Raw genomic sequence first — 22,580 nt, forward strand, 5'->3', positions numbered from 1 at the left:
CATGGCCTTTTATTATTTATCTCTTATGTATTGCCACAAATTATTCTTTTCTACTCATCTTTTTTTCCTAATTATTGTTATCTCTGCTTTCTCCTCTTTTCTTCATTGTTCCTTCCTTTGTATTAGTTCTCCTTTCTCCCTGTGCTTTTCCAGCATGGCTGCTGTCCCCTGAGAGCTATTTCTCACAGCTTTTTCTTCTACTCCACCCTGTGTCTTCCTGCTCTCGAGTCATCTGTTTCCCTGCAGCGCGCCGGAGACAGATGGCATACCCACTTTGTTGAGTAGGAGTGCCACTCTGTGCCAGTCTGTGGAAAATCAGAGGGTGGAGGGAGTGGTGGTATGGATGGCAGTAAGTTAAGGTGTACTAATCCAACAATTTGCACAATTTTAAATATGGCACCTAAAGACTGAGAAGGAATTGAGGCAGATAGCACAAAGAACAAGGCCAGATATATCATCATGTTAAATCAAGCTCTTATTTAAACTATCTTCAGTAGGAATATATATAAATAAATAAATATATATATATATACACACACACATACACACACATATACACACAAATACATAATATATGATATTATATATATGTAGGATATTATATATATGGATATATATAATGTTATATATATGAAGTACAGGTAGATTTTAATAAGCAAAGAGAAGTTAAATAAGAGACTAAGAAAGTCATCTAGATTTTGATTAAGCCAAAGTCCATGCAACTACATCAGGCAAAAATTAAATAACAAGCTAAATTTGCAGATAATTTAAGAACACTATCAAGTCATCTCACTAACCTTTGTGTTTAAGCAAAAATACATTCTAAGCTTAAACTGTTTAAATGGCCTACAGATCCTCATTACAATTGGCTGGAGAATCTGATCTTAGATATGAGAGAAATCAGTTTCAAAATATTCACATTTCTGTCCTATTTATACTTTTTTTTCCAAATCCTATTTTCAATTCAAATCCCATTTATAATGATTGTTTTTCTATATCATTTTACATTGCTAGCATTAAAAATTAATAGCAGTGAAACTGAGAATATTTCTAATAGTCCCATCCCCCTCACAGTGTATATGGAGATATCATTAAATAACAAAATATACACGCATACACACACATATACAAATGCACAAATTTTGAAACTATAAAGGAGCTTAATATAGTAAAAACTCTATGTCTAACATAAACATCTGAAAAACTGGGATAAATGATCTTCATAATCTTTTTCACTCCTTCTAAATAACAACAAAAAAGGCTAATAGCAGAGATTGGCTTAGTAAAAATGTGATTAAATTGTCAGACACAAAAGCATCACAAAGCAAACCAAAATGGAAGTATCTTAAAGTAAACATACATTTGATGACCTGCGGATAGAAGAAAACATTCCCATTCTTAGTATAAATAACTGGTTTTGCCTGTCCATCTGGCTGAAGTCCAACAAACAATCCTGGGCTTTTCATGGATTCCAGGCTTATAGATGCATTTTCCAAGTTCTTCTTAATTTTAAAATGACAGTCAGTATCTCCTGTACCCTGTGATCAATATAATATTGCATAAACATAAGTAAACACCAAAGGGCAGAATTTAAAACCAGTCACTTCACAAGATATAATTTTGCCTCATTTTCAAATCCTCATGACAAATACAGAACCTTTTTACATATATTGCACTATGCACTTCACTCTGTTCCATAAGATCCGGAAACAGAGACCATGTGTTCAGCTGAGGCAAGGGTGTATGCCCTGCCCTGGACAAAAGGCTCTAAGTAACAGAGGAGCTTCAGCTAAAGAGAGTGCAGGGTATGCTTGTATTTCATTTCAGAATTAATAACATGTATAGGTAAAAAGAGAATACTAAAATGTGAAATTTTCCTTTTGAAAAATACTCTAAGATAATGAAAAAGAAGGCAATTCTCACCATAAGTCCATTTACATTTAAACACACACCAATCTACTGTGCTATTCCACATTTTCTGAATTAAAATTTCTTTAAGATTTTATTTATTTATTTGAGAGAGAGAGAGAGAGAGTCTGTGTGCATAAGTGGTGGGGTGGGAGGTGGCCGGGGAAGAGGGAGAAGCTGGCTTCCTGCTGAGCAGGGAGCCAGACAAGCAGGGCTCATCCCCAGGTCCAGGAGATCATGACCTAAGCCAAAGGCAGATGGAGCAACCCCATGAACTGAATTTTTACCAATAAATAGACTTCACATAAATTACTCAAAGACTGTGTAACAAAACATTCAAGAATTAAGTGCTTAGGCATAATCTACATACCCTTCAGATCATCAAAATCATCTCTCCCCCTTTTAAAGGCATGTATCATCTAATATTAGAAAATAATTCACATTTTTTACCTTTTAGTGCTTTAAATTTTTTCTAATAAGATTTGGGGGTTCTAAAATACAAGTTTTGTAAAAATGAATTAAAATTTTCAATGCAACTATTTTTTTCTTTGTGAAAGACAATTATATTCTGATCCCTAGCCTTGTAGGTGAGCTTCTTTTAGGTGAGAACCAAGTGTCTGTTGTCTGTTTCTTTCTCCAATATAAATATGATTCAATAAAACTCTGGCTTTGATTTGTTCACAGCCAACTAGAGTACATATCCATATATAGTAATACTACTACTACTACTACTAATAATAATAATAATATAAAAGGCCAATAGGGTAGAAATACACTCCTTTGGTTTAGAGAGGGAAAAAAAGGAACCAAACTCAGGAGAAACAGGAAGGGCTTTTTGGAAAAGGTGAAGCTAAGTGCTAAATAGGAACTAAGTTTAGTAGAAGGAAGTGACAGATGGAGGTAGAGAATTTCATGCATGGGGCAGCATGAACAAAGGCCAAGAGGCAATAAACAGTATGGTGTGTATATGACCAGGCTTCTTGGACGTTCTTGAGCAAAAGAGTTGGAAAGTGAATCCAGAAAGTTAGTATGAACTATCCAAATCAGTTCGTATGCGACTTAGAAAGTCTAGCCTTATCTAAGACCATGGGAGCCACTGAAGGATTTTAATTATAGGAGTGATAGAGATAGATCTTAAATTATCTTCACACAATTCCTTTAATACTCCTTTAATGTCCATCTAATATTCATTATCTACCCAATCAGTTACATAACCCTTTGCGGGGTGGGGGGGGGGGAGGTTAGCAATGATTAGGAGAATCTTAATTCTCGCCTATTCTTCAAGTGTTCACCTTTGGAGCTCCCTTTAATTATTATTTCTTAGAATAGAATTTATATTTTACAACAGTTTTTGATTTACAGAAAAATAGAGAAGACAGTACAGGTTTCCCCAGATATCTGCACTTACTTTTTCCTATCAACATATTACATTATTATGATACATTTGTTACAATTAATGAACCAATGTTGACACAACTAGTACTTTATTGATATTTCCTTAATTTTTAACAAATATCATTTTTCTGTCCAGAATCCTGAAAAGCCTGTCCTTTCTCCACTGAAATGCCTTTGCTCCTTTATCAAAGATAAAGTGACTATATTTATGTGGGTCTACTGCTGTATTCCATTGATCTATACTTCAACCAATACCCACTGTCTTGAGTATTTCAGCTCTACAGTAAGTCTTGAAGTTGAGTGTATCAGGCCTCTAACTTTTTTCTTCCTCAGTATTTTGTTGGCTATTCTGGTTCTTTTGCCTTCCACATAAACTTTAGAATCAGTTTGTTGATACCACAAAATATCTTGTTGATATTTTGATTGAGATTATGTTGAATCTGTTGACCAAGCTGGGAAGGATAAACAGTGTTTCCAATCCATGAATATGGAATATTTGTCCATTAATTTAAAGTCTACTTGATGTTTTTCATCAAAGTTTTATAGGTTTCCACACATAGATCTTACATATATATTGTTAGATTTATTCCTAAGCATTTCTTCTTCTTCTGGTGCTAACATAGCTCCTGTGGCATTTTTAATTTCAAACCTTAATTGTTCATTGATAGTCTTTAAGAAATCAATTGACTTTTTGATATTAATCTTGTATACTGCAGGCTTGCTATAATCACTTATTAGTTCTGGAGCTTTTTGTTGATTCTTTGAGGAATTTTTACATAAACATTCATGTCATCTGCAAACAAAGACCATTTTATTTCTTCCTTTCTAATCTGTATACAGGTTGTTACCTTCTCTTGTTTTATTGAATTAGCCAGGACTTCCAACTCAATACTACATAGGAGTGGTGAGAGTGGATGTCGTTGCTTTATTCTAATCTCGGGGGGAAAACACCCAGTTTCTCACTATTTGTATGACATTAGCTATATGTTTTCTATAGATATTCTTCACCAAATTGAGAAAAAATCTCCTCTATTCCTTGTTTGCTGTGTTTTTTAATTTTTATTTTCACCATCACCATATTCAATCAGCCATTAAGACCCCCTCATCAGTCCACAATAATACCTATCAAATTTCACTCAAATTTTAGTTCCATAGTTACTTCTCAAACTTCAGACCCATTCCCCCTATGCCTAGATCATGACAAACACTAACTAAAAGTGAGGATATTTGTTGACTATTAAACCAATATATTTTCATTGATAATTGTTACAAAATTCTCCTATCTACTGTATCAATATGCTCATTGTGTCATGGACAAGTAGAATCCAGCACAGAACAAATAAATCTTCACTCAACTTTGAGTTTCCAAATATAAGGGTTTTAAGAAATTTATACCAAATAAGAACTCGGAACTTTGCAAGACCAAGCTTTATTGAAAGATACAGATTTCATGGAAAGAATGGCCATATGTACCCCAATTTTCACAGCTGCAATGGCCACTGTGGAAAGAACCAAGATGCCCTTCAACAGATGAATGGGTAAAGAAGATATGGTCCATATACATATAATGGAATATTATGCAGCCATCATAAAAGGATGAATACCCAACTTTTGTGTCAACATGGATGGAACTGAAGGAGATTATGCTAAGTGAAATAAGTCAAGCAGAGAGAGTCAATTATCATATGGTTTCACTTATTTGTGTAGCATAAGGAATAACATAGAGGACATTAGGAGAAGAAAAGAAAAAGTGAGTTGAGGGAGAGATGAAACATGAGAGACTGTGGACTCTGAGAAACAAACAGTGTTTTGGATGGAATGGGGGTGAGGGGATAGGTGAGCCTGGTGGTGAGTATTAAGGAGGACATGTATTTCATGGAGCACTGGGTGTGGTGTATAAACAATCAATCTTGGAACACTGAAAAAAAATTAAATTAAACTTAAAAAAAAGAAAAATATAATGCTTGCTAAAAGAAATTCCAAAACTGGACTTTATATACTTAGAGCCAAGACTGGAGGACTGGATCCCATAGACGAAATGATAAATGATGAAGTGATAAATGATGAAGCTACTGAAAAGGTAGATACCATGTATGACACAGTAGAAATTTTTACCTCATAAGAAAAAGAAATGCCTGTGTGATACTACAAAAAGGAGCCTGGGGTAAATGGGCTACTCAAAGCCCATTTGGGATTAATTTCTGCTATATCAAAGAAATAAGGAGCAGCAAAATATTCATATGCTTTAGGGGAGAATCTCAAGAGCAAGACTATCCCTTAGAGCACCCAATATTCAGTACGAGAGTAACATGATGAAATCAGTCAAGCAGAGAGAGTCAATTATCATATGGTTTCACTTATTTGTGGAGCATAGCAAATAGCATGGAGGACATGGGGAGATGGAGAGGAGAAGGGAGTTGGGGGAAATTGGAAGGGGAGGTGAACCCTGAGAGACTATGGACTCTGAAAAACACTCTGAGGGTTTTGAAGGGGCAGGGGGTGGGAAGTTGGGGTACAAGGTGGTGGGTATTATGGAGGGCACAGATTGCATGGAGCACTGGGTGTGGTGCAAAAATAATGAATACTGTTGTACTGAAAATAAATAAAAAATAAATTAAAAAAAAAAGAAATGTCTGGGAGAGGAATCTTAGAAGACCCTGATATATCTCATCTCATCTCATCTCATCTCATCTCATCTTATCTTATCCACAGCTCACATGGAGACACAGGGGATGCAGAAGTTATCTCATATCCCAATGGCAGGTCCAAGTACTGAGAAAACTAGTGACTGGGAGAAGGCTGATCTTGGTACAAGTTGGAAATATCAATAACAAATACCAGGAGTGCCTAGGAAGCTCAGTTGGCCAAGTGTCTGCCTGGGGCTCAGGTCAGAATCTCGGGGTCCTGCATGGAACTCCAGTTTGGCCTCCCTATTCAGTGGGGAGCCTACTTCACCCATTGCCCCTTCCTCCCGCTCATGATCTCTTTCTTGCTCTCTCTTTCAAATAAATAAATAAAATCTTAAAAAAAAAAAAAAACAAAACCATTGCCAACTGGATAAAGCCATGTTGGAATACTGATGCATGCTCATATCACTGCAAGCTAAAACAACATCTAATGTAACTAATGTGCCTTTCCCTCTATCTGGTTCCTTTGCAGGACACCTCCTACTCATCATCACCAAGTGATATTTTCTTATTCATTGAGTATTTGTTGAGCACCTATCAAATGTCAGACCTTAAAAAAGAGTTTGGGATATTTATTTAAAGGTTTATTTATTTACAGAGAGAGAAAGCTCCAATCCCATGACCCTGGGATCACGACCTGAGCTAAAATCAAGAGTCAGCCACTCAAATGACTGGGCCACCCAAGCGTCCCTAGGCTATTTTATTAACAAAGTAAATAAGAATCCCTCCCCTATGGTGCCCACATTCTAGTAATTAATATACATTCTATTACACACTGTACTATTGTTAATGATTCTCATCAGCTTTCTTTTTTTCAGGATGACTCACTCAACAATTTATTTTTGAAGTCTGTTTTCTCCTGAGGGGCAGAAAATCTTTGTTGCTGCCCTCAAGCCCCTCTGTATATTCTTCAAATCTCTTTCATAAAGACCAAAGCTAATGCATAGACTGTGGTCGATAATAAATAGCAAACTGTGAGATCATTTTCTAGAAAACTCAAAGAAAATAATTAATCTTACAACTTTTTTAAAAGTCTCTTCAAAAATTTTTAAGTAAAACATGATTTCAACTCTCACTTTTCAGTTCTGCATGTAAGAACTTCCTATTCCATCTTAATAATAAATAAAAAAAAAAAAAGCTAAACAGACTGAAAAATCAACCATTCCATTTAGATCCGTAAGAGAAGTAGATACAAGTGAATTTCTTCCCCCAAGAATAGAAAGACAGACAGGAAAATACAGAAAAGTCACAGCTTAACAGAGCAAAGACTCACAAACAGAAACTAATGAGGGAACCATGCCTGTGTACAAAACTTGAACTATAATTCATGTTCAATTGAGCCTCAGTGAGGACAAATCTGAGAGTTAATACTCTCATAAACAGGCCCTTATATTTTTATCACTTTATCTTCAAGAGCTCAACCAGTGTCCCACAGTGAGTATCAGAGAATTTCCTTGTGCTTCTGGTAGGGGGAGGGGAAATGAACCATTTTGAAATATACCATAGCACTTTTTTCTTCTTAACAAGAACTGCCCACAGGAAAAATTAGTTAATTATATAAAACTTGTTTTTGGATTTTATCTGAGACTAAATAACATGGAAGAAAGGAAATATCCAACTCTAGTCCACTCTACCCATCCCAGAACTATGAAATTCACAGTCCAGGGACATAGGCCCACTAAAAGCATGATTTATCATTATTACATGAAGTGAAGTAAGTCTTTTACTGAATTTTATACTTTTTAGCCTCTCGTCTAGGCTTGTGTACCTGGCCCATCTATACAACTTCTTAAAAATACAAATTATCTTGAACTTTTTATTATGGGCATGTGTAGAAAAAAGGCAAAATTAAAGAAATTTGTAATGCTTTTATTCAATTCAATTCAACCTATACAATGAACATTTGTTGAGTAGCTACCTGGACTGAGGCACTACTAGGTTTTTAAGGTATAATAACATGAGCATGCATTACCATTTACCTTCAAATGCATCTTAAACCTTCTGGAAATTATAAACAAGCCTTACCATAACCTCTAAATACATGGAGAGGTTAACTAAATAAAGAAGGCTAGCTAATAAAAGAGAATATCTAAGATAATTATTACCATTCTCTTTTCAAGAGTAATGTTATTCCAGTCTAATGATTTCTGGTCAGATACAGTGAAGGTGAAAAAAATATATATGCCTGATTTTTATGCATTAACACAATATCTTAAGAGCAAAAAATCCAAGTCAGACAACCACATCAATGAGTCACTAAACAAAGTATAAAGGAAACACTACAAGGGAAATAGCAGAAGTAAAACACAAATTATGAAATTTCTAGGAGGCTCTTATCTACAAAAGTAGCAAAGTAAAGATTAAATATCAATGTTGTTTAAATGGTAAATATCATTAAGTGGTAGTCTCAGAGTACTCCAACCCTCAGCTAATTAATTGAGTCTGGTATACACAAAACAAGTGGATATGTGGGCTCCACAGGAAGAGCCCTATGGGACCTTGATGTCCCCTGACTGTGTGAGGCAGACCACAGCCAAGGGGCCAGTTCCAAAGAAAAGCTAGAATAGGATTGATCTGGACTGTGCCTAATGGATAAAAGTATTAAATCTAGAATAGAAACTCTTCAACCTTAGACATTCTTTTAGTAACTACATAAAAGGCATGATTGATTAGTTCATTTACATGGAACAGTTTGGGATGAGACATGTTATTTTTGTTTTCTTACCTTATTATTTGTTTTTCTGTATGGGCTTAGGGGTTAAGGGATGGCATTACAAACATAAGAGGTTTCATCCAGCCTTTGCTACACATATATACTCAAAAATATTAGTCCTTCTCTCTTTGCTTTCTTTGCTGATCTTGTTAAAATTATCATGAAATTCACCTTTGGCAAGAATAGTGCACATTTTTATAGGATTTACAAAGTATTCAGGAGCCCCTGGCTTCATGTAAAGTCTCTTAAATTTTCAAATCTTTTAACAATAACTTTCCAATGTAATAGTATTTCCAAGAACAAGCTTGGAATTTCTAACAGAAACACCAGGAAGCTAAAGAACTCTACAAAATGTTTGAGCTTTGATTTTGGAGGCAAGTAAACAAAAGTAACAGATCTGTAAGTATGTCATAGGCTAGGAAGACCTCCAGAGTCATGCCTTAACTGGTAATTTTTGCTTTTTTTTTTAGCAGGGAAGGGGCAGAGGGAGAAGGAGAGAATTTTTCACAGGCTCCATGCCCTATGCAGGCCCTATGTAAGGCTTGATCTCACAACCCTGAAATCATGACCTGAGCTGAAGCCAAGAGTCAGACAGGAAACTTAGCTGACTGAGACACCCGGCTGCCCCAATTTTTACCAAGCTTTCTTCTGCAGCCTTCAAGTATTGCACACACTTTACACTTTATCTGTTAGGGTTTTGGGGGGGAGGGTTATATTGAACTGATACACACTGGTAGAGCCATGGTCATTTTTAAACACTGAAATATTTCTTAGATGGTACACAGCTGTGATCTGAGCCCCTAGTTCCTCTTAGTGCTCTGGCTATTCCAGCAAGACACAGAATTGGAGGTCATGGCCCATTGCTGTGGTGGGGGGTGGGAGACTGGATCCAAGCAGAAGAATGGCATCTTGATAACATGGCCAGCAATGCCTTATCCCCATCATGGACCCCCAAGGCTCCTTTTCTCCTTGATCTTCCTTTCAGACCTTCTCCCCCTTACTAGTCTCCTTTCCATTCACCTTCTGCTTCATACTCATGGGTTGCCTCACAGGGGCATGACCTAAAAGGAATGTCCTTAACCCTCTGGTTAAATGACATGCAATCAAGATGTGACATGCCAAAAAGGTCTTGAGAATCTCCGTGTTATGCTCTGAAATGGCCTGAATTTCTTCTTTAAATGTTCTAAATATCAAACTCCATGTAATCAAACCACTTATGTTCCTTCACCTTTGTCAAGAGATCTCACGGGGCTCTGCATTTTTGCTATCTCCACCCTAAAACAAATAGAACAAATGCGCTGGTTTGTTGTTGCTGTTGTTGTTTTTTCAAGTTATGAAATGCCTTTAAGAAGTGATACTGGATTTGAAACTTGAATATATGATTGGCTGTCTCAGTTCCAAAGAGCACGAGGAATTCTGAATTTAGCTTTTCATGCCAACAAGTCCCTCAGGGAGGGAAAAGAAAGGAGGTTCCTACTGCTGATGCACAGTACAGGCTGAGAGGATACAATTTCAGACTCAATCACTTATCCAACAAGCTATCAACAAAATGGGTTCTAGGAAAACTGCTGAAGAAAACTTGGTTTTTGTGTTGAGAATGACCTCCCCTCTGTGTATAGGGACTCTGGTCTCCTCATGGGAGTCAACTCAGCTTTTCCACCTGGGTATCATGAATCCTTCAAAACAGGGGCTTAGGAGATAGACTGACCCAGGTGGACTCATGGCTCTGATACTGGCTGCTGGGTTCTGGAAAAGTTATGTAACCAGGCTCACAGTTAGCTCCTTCATCTGAAGAATTAGCATGCCCATAGTTTCTCTGTGACAGAATAATACTTCTACATATTAATCTGTAAGTTTCTGCCCATCTTCCTGTGTGCACCAAATCTTTTCAATTGAATACCAAGAACTTCTTCCATTTCCTCAGTCTAGTCAGATAGAGATGAGTCACTCATAGTACAAACAAGAAGAAAAGGAAGAAAAAAGCATGAGTACTTAGTGTAAGGCAGAGAGATTCAAGAGTCTGCTATATACTTTCAGAAAAAATGTTCTCACTTGGAAGGACAAGATATGCAGCACACTGGGAAAGAGATGGAAAAGACAGGGCTCACACAGACTGGAAAGAAAGAATAGAAAAACCATGAAAATCACCATCCAACTTAAGTATGAGGCAACTAAATGGAAGGTGACCAAGCAATGAGCTGTCCTCTTGGTTGATATCTAGAGAAGATAGAAGTTTCCAATGCTGGCTCATCTTCTACTTTGGAGAGTCATTTATCTTCACTGCCACAAATTCTCCCTAGCAACTTCAAGACACACATACTCCAAAAAATGTGTAATGCAGTGATGTAGTATCTGTCTCATGGTTCTGAACACTTCCATGAGTCTCAGAAGAGAAAGGCTTGTATACTTTGTGGATGCTGGTGATAGGAAGGGAAAGCTACTTCCTGATGCTCCTCCTATAGTATGACTGAGCACTAGATAAAATCATACTCTCAGTTAGTATGACCATAGTAGTAATGTTACCTTTTTCTAATCTTAATTAGTTCATGTACCAGTTTAGAGACCATAAGCATTACACTTTGTCTGTTAAGCATGGATTCGACTTCTGTGAAATGGGATATAGCCCATGGGTGAATCAATCTGAGATATAGCTCCTGTGAAACAATCAAGGATGCTAATGATGTGTATGTGCATGTGCTTTTCTCTTTTGCACTCTGAACATCAATGCAACTCACCATACACAGACTTGCCAGTCTACAACAAAGACAGGGGCCCAAAGAATGATAAATGGCTAAGTCTTTTTCTCTCCTCATCCCCAGAAGCTAAGGCAAACTCTCCAATATAACTATATGTCAAACTGGTAAGGGAAAAAGGGAGAGGAGGCAGCCCTGAGTTTATCTAAAAGGTAAGGTTTAAACTAAATTGTTTCAAACAAGAACAGAGGAACCGAGCAGTAACAGTCAAATAAATGTGTAATTTTATATGCCCTTTTATATGCCCTTCAACCCATAAAAGAATCCTGCTATGTTAAAGGTGTTATGTTGGTTGCCTTCCATATCCCATCTTAAGTCAAGATGTTAAAGAAACACAGCACTGGGTATTATACACAACTAATGGATCATTGAATACTGTAACAAAAACTTATGTTATACTCTATGCAGCCTAACTGAACATAATAAAAAAGATGTTAAAGAAGAATCCCTAATATTTAGAATTGAAAATTATTTCCTTACTCAAAATACAGGGTTTCTGTTGGTAGACATTTGGGTGCCAAAAGAAGCAGTAAGGAAATATTGTTGAGCTGGGACTTTCTAGAGCCTTGGTTTTCAAAGTGTGGTTTGCAGACCAACATCATCAACAACAGCTGAGAACTTATTAGAAATGCAGATACACAGGGGCACCTGGGTGGCTCAGTGGGGTAAAGCCTCTGCCATTGGCTTGGGTCATGATCTCAGGGTCCTGGGATCCAGCCCCACATTGGGCTCTCTGCTCAGCAGGGAGTCTGCTTCCCCCTCTCTCTCTGCCTGCCTCTCTGCCTACTTGTGATCTCTGTTTGTCAAATAAATAAATAAAATCTTAAAAAAAAAAACAGAGAAAAGAAATGTAGATACACAGATCCCACCACCGCGTATCTGAATTAGCCCAACTTTATAATAAAATTCCCAGGTGATCTGTGTGCACATTACATTCCAGAAGAAATGTCTAAAGGGTCAGAATCCCTCTCTAATCATACAAAGGATGTGGCTGCCCTCCTCACTTTTTAATAAGACAAGGGAGACCATCATATATAGCATCCAATTTCCTAAATGTTTATAGGTTAATACAAAAAAAAAAAAAAACCACTCAGAAAGTGCCATTCTTATATCTGCTCAGATGCTTACTGTTCCATCACACTGACCATCCTTAATCCTTAGATACATCCGTTCATTTTTCACACTTTCAAACATGCAAATACCAGAGCTGATTTTATGCACTTTCCAGTAGGATTTTTCAGACTGGCTTCCCACTCCAGTGCAGCTCCCATCAGGCTGGAGACACAGGGCTTGGCACAGGCTGGTAGCAAGTAGAACCACAGCACTGTTGAGGAACACACCCTCAAGGACAGTAAACAAAACAGAATCAGTAAATAATAACCTCATGTTCTACTAAAAGAAGATGGAAGTAGAGTTCATTCTCTTACAGAAGCTGTAGTGATCAGAATTTTATCAGAAACTTCTTTGCTGAAAGTAAGCAAAATAAGGAAGTAAATAATTTAACTACTATGCAAAACCAAACAAAATTAAAGGAGGTTCTGACTCATTATAATTTACACCGATCATTATTGAGAGTAAAAATGCCACCATTAGATGCTGTAGATTGAAAATATATACAAAACAAACATTTCTCTTAAGAACTTTACAATCAATATAAACAAATAATTATAACAGTAATATAAAGCAGAATAAGAATAGTATGTTGAAAATAGAACTGCCCTATGACCCAGCAATTGCACTACTGGGTATTTACCCTAAAGATACAAATGTAGTGATCCAAAGGGGCACGTGCACCCGAATGTTTATAGCAGCAATATCCACAATAGCCAAACTATGGAAAGAACCTAGATGTCCATCAACAGATGAATGGATCAAGAAGATGTGGTATATATACACAATGGAATACTATGCAGCCATCAAAAGAAATGAAATCTTGCCATTTGCGACAACATGGATGGAACTAGAGCGTATCATGCTTAGCGAAATAAGTCAAGCAGAGAAAGACAACTATCATATGATCTCCCTGATATGAGGAAGTGGTGATGCAACATGGGGGCTTAAGTGGGTAGAAGAAGAATCAATGAAACAAGATGGAATTGGGAGGGAGACAAACCATAAGTGACTCTTAATCTCACAAAACAAACTGAGGGTTGCTGGGGGGAAGAGGTTGAGAGAAGGGAGTGGGATTATGGACATTGGGGAGGGTATATGCTTTGGTGAGTGCTGTGAAGTGTGTAAACCTGGTGATTCACAGACCTGTACCCCTGGGGATAAAAATATATGCTTATAAAAAATTAAAAAATTTTTTAAAAAAGCAGAAAAACAAATAAAAATAGATATTTGCTTTCAAAAAAAAAAAAGAATAGTATGCTTCAAGTGTACCTGAATTAATGGGATGTACCATCTGGATATTATTTCAAAGTATATATGTAGGAATGAATAAATGAAAAGAGTTATCAAATATAACTAAGGTAAGTTTAAGTAAATCCTAGGCAATCAATAACTTAAGAAGATGTAAGAAATTCTTAAATGTTTATTAAAGCACACTAACACTGTAGAGAAATAGATAAAATACATAAATACAGAAGACAAAACACAAATAGCAAATAAACATAAAAAAGGTAATTCACACTAGTTCCCTACTCTAAAAATTGTCATAGGTCTTTTAAGGACCATGCCCAATACTAAGGTCAACACAGTGGATACTCTGTTACACTACTAAAGGAATTGAGTAGTAAAGAAATGAAGGGAAAAAAAGAGACAAACAAAAAAGCGGACTCTTAAATACAAAGAATAAACTGATGGTTGCCAGAAGAGAGGTGGGTAGGGGGATGGGTGAAATAAAGGGAATTAAGAGCACACTTACTTTGATGAGCATTGAGAAATGTATAGAATTGTTAATCATTATATTGCATACCTGAAACTAATATAATACTGTATGTTAATTATATTTCAATTTTAAAAAAAGGAAAGAAATTAACTTTACTCACAGAAGTCTGGCTTTTGCCTTCAGACTCTGAAATGTAATTTCTAAACCTTAGGACTGTCAGATTTGATAGAGGAGTTTTTTGTTTGCTTGATGTCTTTGGGCCAGCCACACAGTAAAAATGTGATTTAGGGTGGCAGCTTTGAGTCACAAGGTGTCAGCTGACCTCCTGAGAGGCTGGACACTGAGATCAGCCATATGGACTCCTTATATGATTGAACCCCAGTAAAGATGGGGCACCAAGGCTCAGGTGAACTTCCTGGTTATCAAAACTTCATGCATATGTCATATATCTATAGATATATCTATATCTAAAGCCATCCTGACTCTATGGGGAGAGGACAACTAGAAGTTGCACCATTTAGTATTTTTCTTGGATTCTGCCCTATGTGTCTCTTCCTTAGCTGATTTTAACCTGTATTCTTTCTCTGTGATAAACCATAACCATGAGTATGACAGCTTCCAGTGAGTTCTGAGTTTTTCTATTAAATTATCAAAATTTAATTGTTGTCTCAAGGACTCTGGAACTCTGAAGTTGGTGTCAGAAGTGAGGGTAGTCATGTAAACTGCCCCCTCTAACTTCTCAGTTGTTTTAACTTCCACGGGATTAAAATCAGTGCATTTCAGGAAAGAAAGTCAGCAATATGTTCCCATTGTTTCAAAGGCTTCATATTCTGACCCTTAAATTCAACAGTGGCAAAATGAAGAGATTAAGATTAAACATCCAGTGATTAAAGATTTAAATAAATAAATAAACACGTATACATAATCATATACCTTATGTTTGGGTATTATGCAACCGTTAAAAATAATGTTGTAATTGAGAAAAAATAATAATGTAATGAAATGTTTATTATATAGTAACTATAAAAAGTTTTGAAGACAAACTGACTTTGATTTGAATCATGATCTACCATTTACCAGTTATGCTATACCAGTCAGATTTTTAACTTCTCTGAAAATCTTTTCTTCATGTTTAAAATACAGAAAATATCTGTCAGTACTTTTAGGATGATTAAATAGTTTTTGTGTGCAGTAAACTCTCAGTAAAGTGCTGGGCACAAAATAGACAATCTCATAAATTTTACTTATTATTATGGTAACAATAATATTTTTAAGATAAATTCACACAAACACATACTATAAAGAAGGAAGTATAAAATGATCACACATATACAACACTCAAAGATTATAAATATTCTAATTGTTAGAAAAGTTAAATATATACATTTGATTGCCTATGTAAGAGTCTGTAAATTTTTATTTAGAATTCTCACATTTATACCATTTATAGTTTTAACCTCCAAATTCAATTGGATGTAGGATGTTACTCCCACCAGTTTCAGTACTGCTAAAACTAAGTAAAATCTCTATTGTTTTTCAAAGTTTGGGTAAATAGAATGGCAATAGGCATCAATGCCACCTAGTGGGAAGAGATCTGATTACTCCTTAATGACTCAACTCACGAATTTGCCTCAAAAAAGCAAAAGAAAGTGGGTATTTAACAATACACACTTTAATGCCTTTCCACCATTTTACCTTGACAAAAACCACAAATTCTTTTGAAAGGTCTGCGTAGCCTGCTGATGATTCATCAGCTATTTTGCCATGATGATCAACAGTAACTACATGACCAGGATCCAGCACTGACTCAAGAAGTGCACAATGGTCGTGCTGATAAAGCACCCGCAGCTCAGTACAGGCTCCACCAGTAGCCTAAGAGGATGAAAAAAAAAAAAAAAAAAAAAAAAAAAAAAATACAAAACCCCTGAATTAGCAAGAGAAAAATAATTAAATTTAAAATTTTTGGATATTATAGGTATATACAGGTCTACTCCACTCTAGAGAATCCTTGTATTACCTGTTACATGCTTTTGTAATTTAATTGTTTTGATTCTCCACCCTGACTTTCAGTGTTTTATTCCAAGAACTTTCTTCTCTTGATTTCTCAGAACCCATGGTAGAATATTGGGTAACAACAAAAAAACTTCAGTGGCAGGATATTTTAATGAATTATTAATATGTATGTTTATTGTTGTTTATTTTTCATTTCTTCATTTGTATCCTCCTAACCCAAGACTATTTTGGAAAATCTGAAATTAACAGATGTGCGTTACTAAGTTTTACTTCCAAAAATCTAAACAAATCAAGGAGGTTATGCTACAAGGACACATTTCTGGTTCAAGGTACGATTTGAGATTTTATCCCACATGTTCTCCACATTACCTTGGAGAGATATTTGAGCCTGAAAAGGAAGGGCTCATTGATGGCCTTGAATGGCTTGAAGACCCATGACACTAAGGCTACCAAACTCAGCCAAATGCTCTTGTATAAGAATGGCAGGGAAGCAACAGGACTATTCATCTTTAAAGAAGCCATCTGAGAGGCAGGCGCCTGGATGGCTCAGTCATTATCGTCTGACTTTGGCTCAAGTCATGATCCCAGGGTGCTAGGATTGAAGACCGCTTCTACCTCTCCCACTCCCCCTGCTTGTGTTTCCTCTCTCACTGCCTTTGTCAAATAAGTAAAATAAAATCTGTTAATAAAAGAGAAGTCTTCTAGGGCACCTGGGCAACTCAGTGAGTTAAAGCCTCTGCCATCAGCTCAGGTCCTGATCCCAGGGTCTTGGGATCAAGCCCCACATCAGGCTCTCTGCTCAACAGGGAGCCTGTTTCCTCCTCTTTCTCTGCCTACTTGTGATCTCTGTCTGTCAAATAAATAAATAAAATCTTTAAAAAATTTTTAAAAAGAAACCATGTGATGTTTGATGAGTTATTAGCAGTGACTGGTGTGGACTGAAGCTAGGAGGGCAGTTACTGATATGCTGAGGTCCCCATACCAGAAGAAATCTTATGTGTAACAAAATGAGTCTCACAAAAATTAAGATGGAAGCTCTCACCAACCTAGTAGGATAGGAGCTTGGAAATAGATTTAACTTGATTTTAGAAAAATAAAGTAATAGGATATGTCTCAAACCCTTGACTTAATTGAGTACATTTCATATCCACTACATTCATATTTATAAGCATTTACTATGACTAGGACCTGTACTAAGTAGAATATGCTACAAAGTACAACACAGGATGACTTGCTAAGTCCAGAGCACAGGAAAAAAGACTTTTTGAAGAAAATTATTATCACTTAGCCTGAATCTCAGGCCTACAAATTACATAAGCTTTTCTTCAATAATTATTAATTTTCCTTAAGTTAAATAAAATGCTATGAGTCAAAAATCACATAATATTGGGACACCTGAGTGTCTCACCTGTTGAACAGCCAACTCTTGATTTCGGTTCAGGTCGTGATTTTATGATTGGGGGATTGGGCCCTGCCAGGGGCTCTGCACTCAGTGTAGAGTCTGCTTGTCCCTCTCCCTCTACTTCTCCCTCCACTCATGCTCCACCCCCCTTTAAAATAAATAAGTAAAATCTTAAAAATAATCAGGTAATATTATATAACATTATATGAGGAAGCTGTAGCATGAGTGCTAGAATTAGAACGCCTATGTTAGATTCCTGCTTTCACATTTCCAACCTATGTGACTGGGTAACTCAATCCATCTACCTGTCAGGTTCCTCTTCTGCTAAATAAGGATAATAATGGGATTCTCCCAGAGGGTAGATATAAAGACTAGATGTTATAACACATATTAAGCATTTGGAACAGTATGTGACAGTTATCCTATGCAGTCTCATTTTTCAAAATCAAAAGCATACATATATTTTTTAAAACAGCTTTATATATTAAAAACTATTTTTTCAAACCTAAACCAAGGAAAACAAACTATACTTAAGTGAAATTATTATTATTTTTTCCCTAATAACACGTCCCCTAAAGGGGCCTTTGAGAACATCTCCTTTTGGAGGCCTATTTAATATTTTGAATGTTATCAGACAACCAGTCTACTGGGGCGCCTGGGTGGCTCAGTGGGTTAAAGCCTCTGCCTTTGGCTCAGGTCATGATTCCAGGGTCCTGGGATCGAGCCCTGCATAGGGCCCTCTGCTCAGCAGGGAGCCTGTTTCCTCCTCTCTCTCTGCCTGCCTCTCTATCTCCTTGTGATCTCTGTCTGTCAAATAAATAAATAAAATCTTTTAAAAAAAAAAAAAGGAAAGAAAAGCTGTCTACTTTTTCTTGTCTAAATTTTAATTGCTGATATATAGGACCATTTATGCATCAGAATCTCAAAACTTAGTAAGGCAAAACAGAATAATGAAAATGGTTAAAGTAAAAGCCAAAGAAAATACAATTTGATCCTATAAAAAATATATATAGATACAATACTATTGATATATGACAAAAAGGAAAATTCCTACATACCATTCCAGTGACATTGCTATTGTCAATAGCAAGAGAAAGATGTCTTATTTCATGACTTTGGAAAATGCATATATTTCCTCTGTTGAAAATAACATCAAAGAGACCTGGAAAACATTTTAGGGTATTAACAAGTAATTCATGCTTTTAAAGTATTTTTTCTTATTCAACTATACACTGAAATCTCCTAATAATATATTTTGTGATATCTTTTAGTTAAATGTTTTTAATTAGTCAAAAGGTAGAATGCCAATAACCTTTGATTATCTATAAGCTGCTTGGCAATTTGCTGACATTTCCCTGGAAAATCCTTAATGCATTTCCACTCTAATTGGTAAGCACCTGAGACAACCCCAAAAAATGACACCCGATGTAACTGATTCCAGGATGATAAATTATCCTGTTACAAAAAAAAAAAATTCCATTCCACTCTAAATCTCAGGGACTTGAGGTAAAATAAAATAACGCATTATAAATACATATGATTTGAGCATTAGTGACTACTTTGTATGATGATGTCATCACATGTTTATGATGTATAAAAAGTATATTTTCAATATACTTTTGCATACTTTTTTACCTTATAATTTATGCGCTTGAAGGCATGAATTTTTGTCTATTCTGTATATACCTATATAACTGCACTTAGAGCAGCCCCTGAACATAGTAACTGCTCAGGAAATATTCTTTAAAAAGTTAATTAGATCCCTACAGCCTACACAATATGTACCACAGACGGAAATTGAACCTAGGACCTCAGATCTTAGCCCAGTGCTCTTTCCAATATTGAGAATCCTTTCTTTAGTACTTACAAACAACAAATTTTCAAGAATCCACTCTTGTAACAATAAGAAATAAAGACCATTTTTCCTTTTACAAATAGGTGATTCTCAGAAAATGTTAGTCAAACAAGCCCAATATAAAGGAATACGTATGTGTGTTTTATTTTACAGAAAGCACAAAATATAGGCAATACATTGAACTCACTGGAGCATCAATATATGAAAATACATATAAGGCTAATATTAACATATCTACAGGGAGAAACTGACAGACTACAATAATAGTAAGGAACTTTAATCCCTGACTCATATCAATGATTCAACTAAGAATCAATTACAAGAAGATAACTGGAAAATCCACAAAACTGTGATGATTAAACAACATGCTACTGAAGCAATGGATTAACCAATGTATAATCAAAGAAACCAAAGAAGGAAATAACTGGAGACAAATAAAAGCATAAATACTACCTGTCAAAATTTTGGGTTTTCAACAAATGTGATTCTAAGAAGGAAGATCATAGCAATATAGGCCTAACTCCAAAACCAAGAATGTCTCAATAATCTAACTTCAAACCTAAATCTAGATGTATGATTCTAGTTCTGGTTCTAGCAAAAGAGTTCAATGACTCATTTAACTACTTGTTATTAAGCACCTACTACGTGCAGGCAATATTTTTCAGTCATAACCTACATAAAAATTCTCAATGCTCTTATTTCTAAAACATTCTTATATTTAAAAACAAGGGGTAAATCTTTATAATCTTAAAGTTCCTGGCTAATTCTAATATCCACTGGATCAAAACACACTGATAGCATCAAAACAAACTCCAATTGCCAAAACCCAACAGAAGCATTTTCAGTCCTTATTTCATTTTGCTTCTCTACTCCATTTGAACCTGCAGGCATCTTTTGAAACTTCACAATCTCACACTTCACTAACTTCCTTCTCAGTTTGCTACTTCATTCTCAGTTGTCCTCTTCATGCACAGGGTTCTGTGCTAAGGTGAATAACTCTCACTCTTCACTGGCTCCCCGAGAAGTTTATTTTAATAATCCATGAAGTGATAAATACCAAATCAACATCTCAACCACTCATTTCTCCCTCAAAATCAGCTCATATGTATAATTTAACTCACACACACTTCAAACTCAATATATACAAACTTGAGCTTACAATTTTCCACATATTCTTAGCTTCCAATCTACTCCTCCTAAATCTTCTGTATTTCCTACCTTAGTCAGTGACCCCCATCAACAACTTAATCATCCAAACTGGAAACCTAAGAATAACCTTTTCCCTTAATACACCTTTACCAATAAATGATTAATACCTGCCAATTATCTCCTAGAAATTCTTCAAATCCATTCTCTCTTCTCTATCAATATTCCCAATGAAATATTTTAGAAGCTTCTGATTGGTCACTCTTTCTCTAATCATTCTGCACAGGCCTAAATCTAGCCTCCATTTAGCCACCAAAGTATTTCTATTCTACTTCAAATCTGTTAATGGCTATCACCCACCATAGAAAGGAATAAAAGAAGTTGCCTTCAAACATGCACTGGACCTTCTATCCCAGACTTCTTAAAGAAACAGATCATTCATGGAGGATGTATAGTTTTAACTTACAAAATGAAGTAGGTATCTTTTGTTTACTAGAAGCCTACTGATATTCTTCTAGTAGTGAGTTCAAGTATTTGAAACATGTTTTGTGGTTTCTAGAGTGAAGCATCAGATCACTCTTTTTTGCAACACTCAAAGTTCATTTTGATTCTACTGCTGAATTCTGAGTTAAGAAATTCAGCAATTTACAGTACAAAATAGCCCTGATTTGCTGAAGATTGATAAAAGTGCTAGTCATCCCTTTATGTATCAAATTAGAGTTAGAGGATGCCATAAAGCGAGCAGCCATATCCCCACTATGAATATGTATTTCCAAGAAATCCAGAGTCCTCTTCTTCCTTTACATCTCCTTTCCCTGATCTTTCCTAATTCAGAAACTGAAGTACACTTTAAACAGGACTGAATAAAACAACATCCATTCTAGAGCATATTCTTTTCTAATCTAAAGCCAAAGAGGTCCTTCAAAGCACTCTCATAAAATAGAGGAGCAAAGCCCATGGCTTCTTGATTTCAGAGAAGTGTAGCTATGATATGGTAAAGATGCAGCAGAAGACAAAGTGGCCAATATATATTCAGTGCTATACTCTTTAAATAATAAACTGTTTTTCATTTCCTTTATTAAGATCTGGTAGCAGAGAACCAGACAAATAAAATAATTGCAGCTAATCACCATCAGATATTCACTAGAAATAGGGCTTATAATATGTAGATCAATTACTAACAATAATCTAATAGAATTTTATTAGTACCTGCACAGATAGGTTAGAATACCAGAAAAAATCCAAAGAAGAGGTTAAGTCTTGAAATGGTTATGTGTTTTGTTATTCAAAAAAAAAAAAAAAAAGGAGAATAACCAGTACAAAAACTTTTTTCAAAGTTGAAACACAAGGAAAAAGGGGAATTACCCTCTTTGGCATACCGTACAAACTATTTAATTAAGAAACAGTGAAAATTGCAGAAAATTTTTTCTTCAAAGTCCTGAGAAGATTATAGCTAAATCTCAAAAAAATAGTTCTCCCTAAACTCCTATTTCTCACTTAATTATAACTGAAACAAAATTATCAAGCATGCATTAGAGGTACAGTTACCTATAATTGTTCAACCATGATACTTTTGAGAGTAAAAAGGGGTGCCAATCAGATGGAATGCAGATATAAACATGCAAAGTAATGTGTATCATGCTCTCAACTTACATTGGGCTACACACACACACACACACACACAGACACACACACACACAAAGACCTAGCCTTACATTTTAAAATTGGAGAATAAGTGTGTGTTTATGTTTCAGGCTTATATAATAGTTTAAAGTGTGCATTTTTTAAATTATTAACTCTGCTTTAATGACAAAAGTGTAATGAGCCTAAGACACTTATGTGCCACTGATGAGAGTATAAACTAATAGAACTCTTCTC

General features: G+C 35.8%; 1 protein-coding gene across 1 annotated transcript in view; it reads right to left on the reverse strand.

The window, feature by feature from the left end:
• The window catches only part of RP1 (RP1 axonemal microtubule associated), a 356,998-nt gene that overhangs the window by 151,563 nt on the left and 182,855 nt on the right, over positions 1 to 22,580 (reverse strand). The window contains exons 13-16 of the mRNA XM_045075785.1: positions 18,760 to 18,863; positions 15,982 to 16,158; positions 12,585 to 12,797; positions 1,361 to 1,538 (exon numbers count right to left, since the gene is read on the reverse strand). Coding sequence (XP_044931720.1) covers positions 1,361 to 1,538; positions 12,585 to 12,797; positions 15,982 to 16,158; positions 18,760 to 18,863 — 672 coding nt within the window. The remainder of the gene's footprint in view (positions 1 to 1,360; positions 1,539 to 12,584; positions 12,798 to 15,981; positions 16,159 to 18,759; positions 18,864 to 22,580) is intronic.

Source organism: Mustela putorius, unplaced genomic scaffold (assembly GCF_011764305.1).
Source record: "Mustela putorius furo isolate JIRA1106 unplaced genomic scaffold, ASM1176430v1.1 tig00000151_pilon_pilon_pilon, whole genome shotgun sequence".
Classification (NCBI taxonomy): Eukaryota; Metazoa; Chordata; class Mammalia; order Carnivora; family Mustelidae; genus Mustela; species Mustela putorius.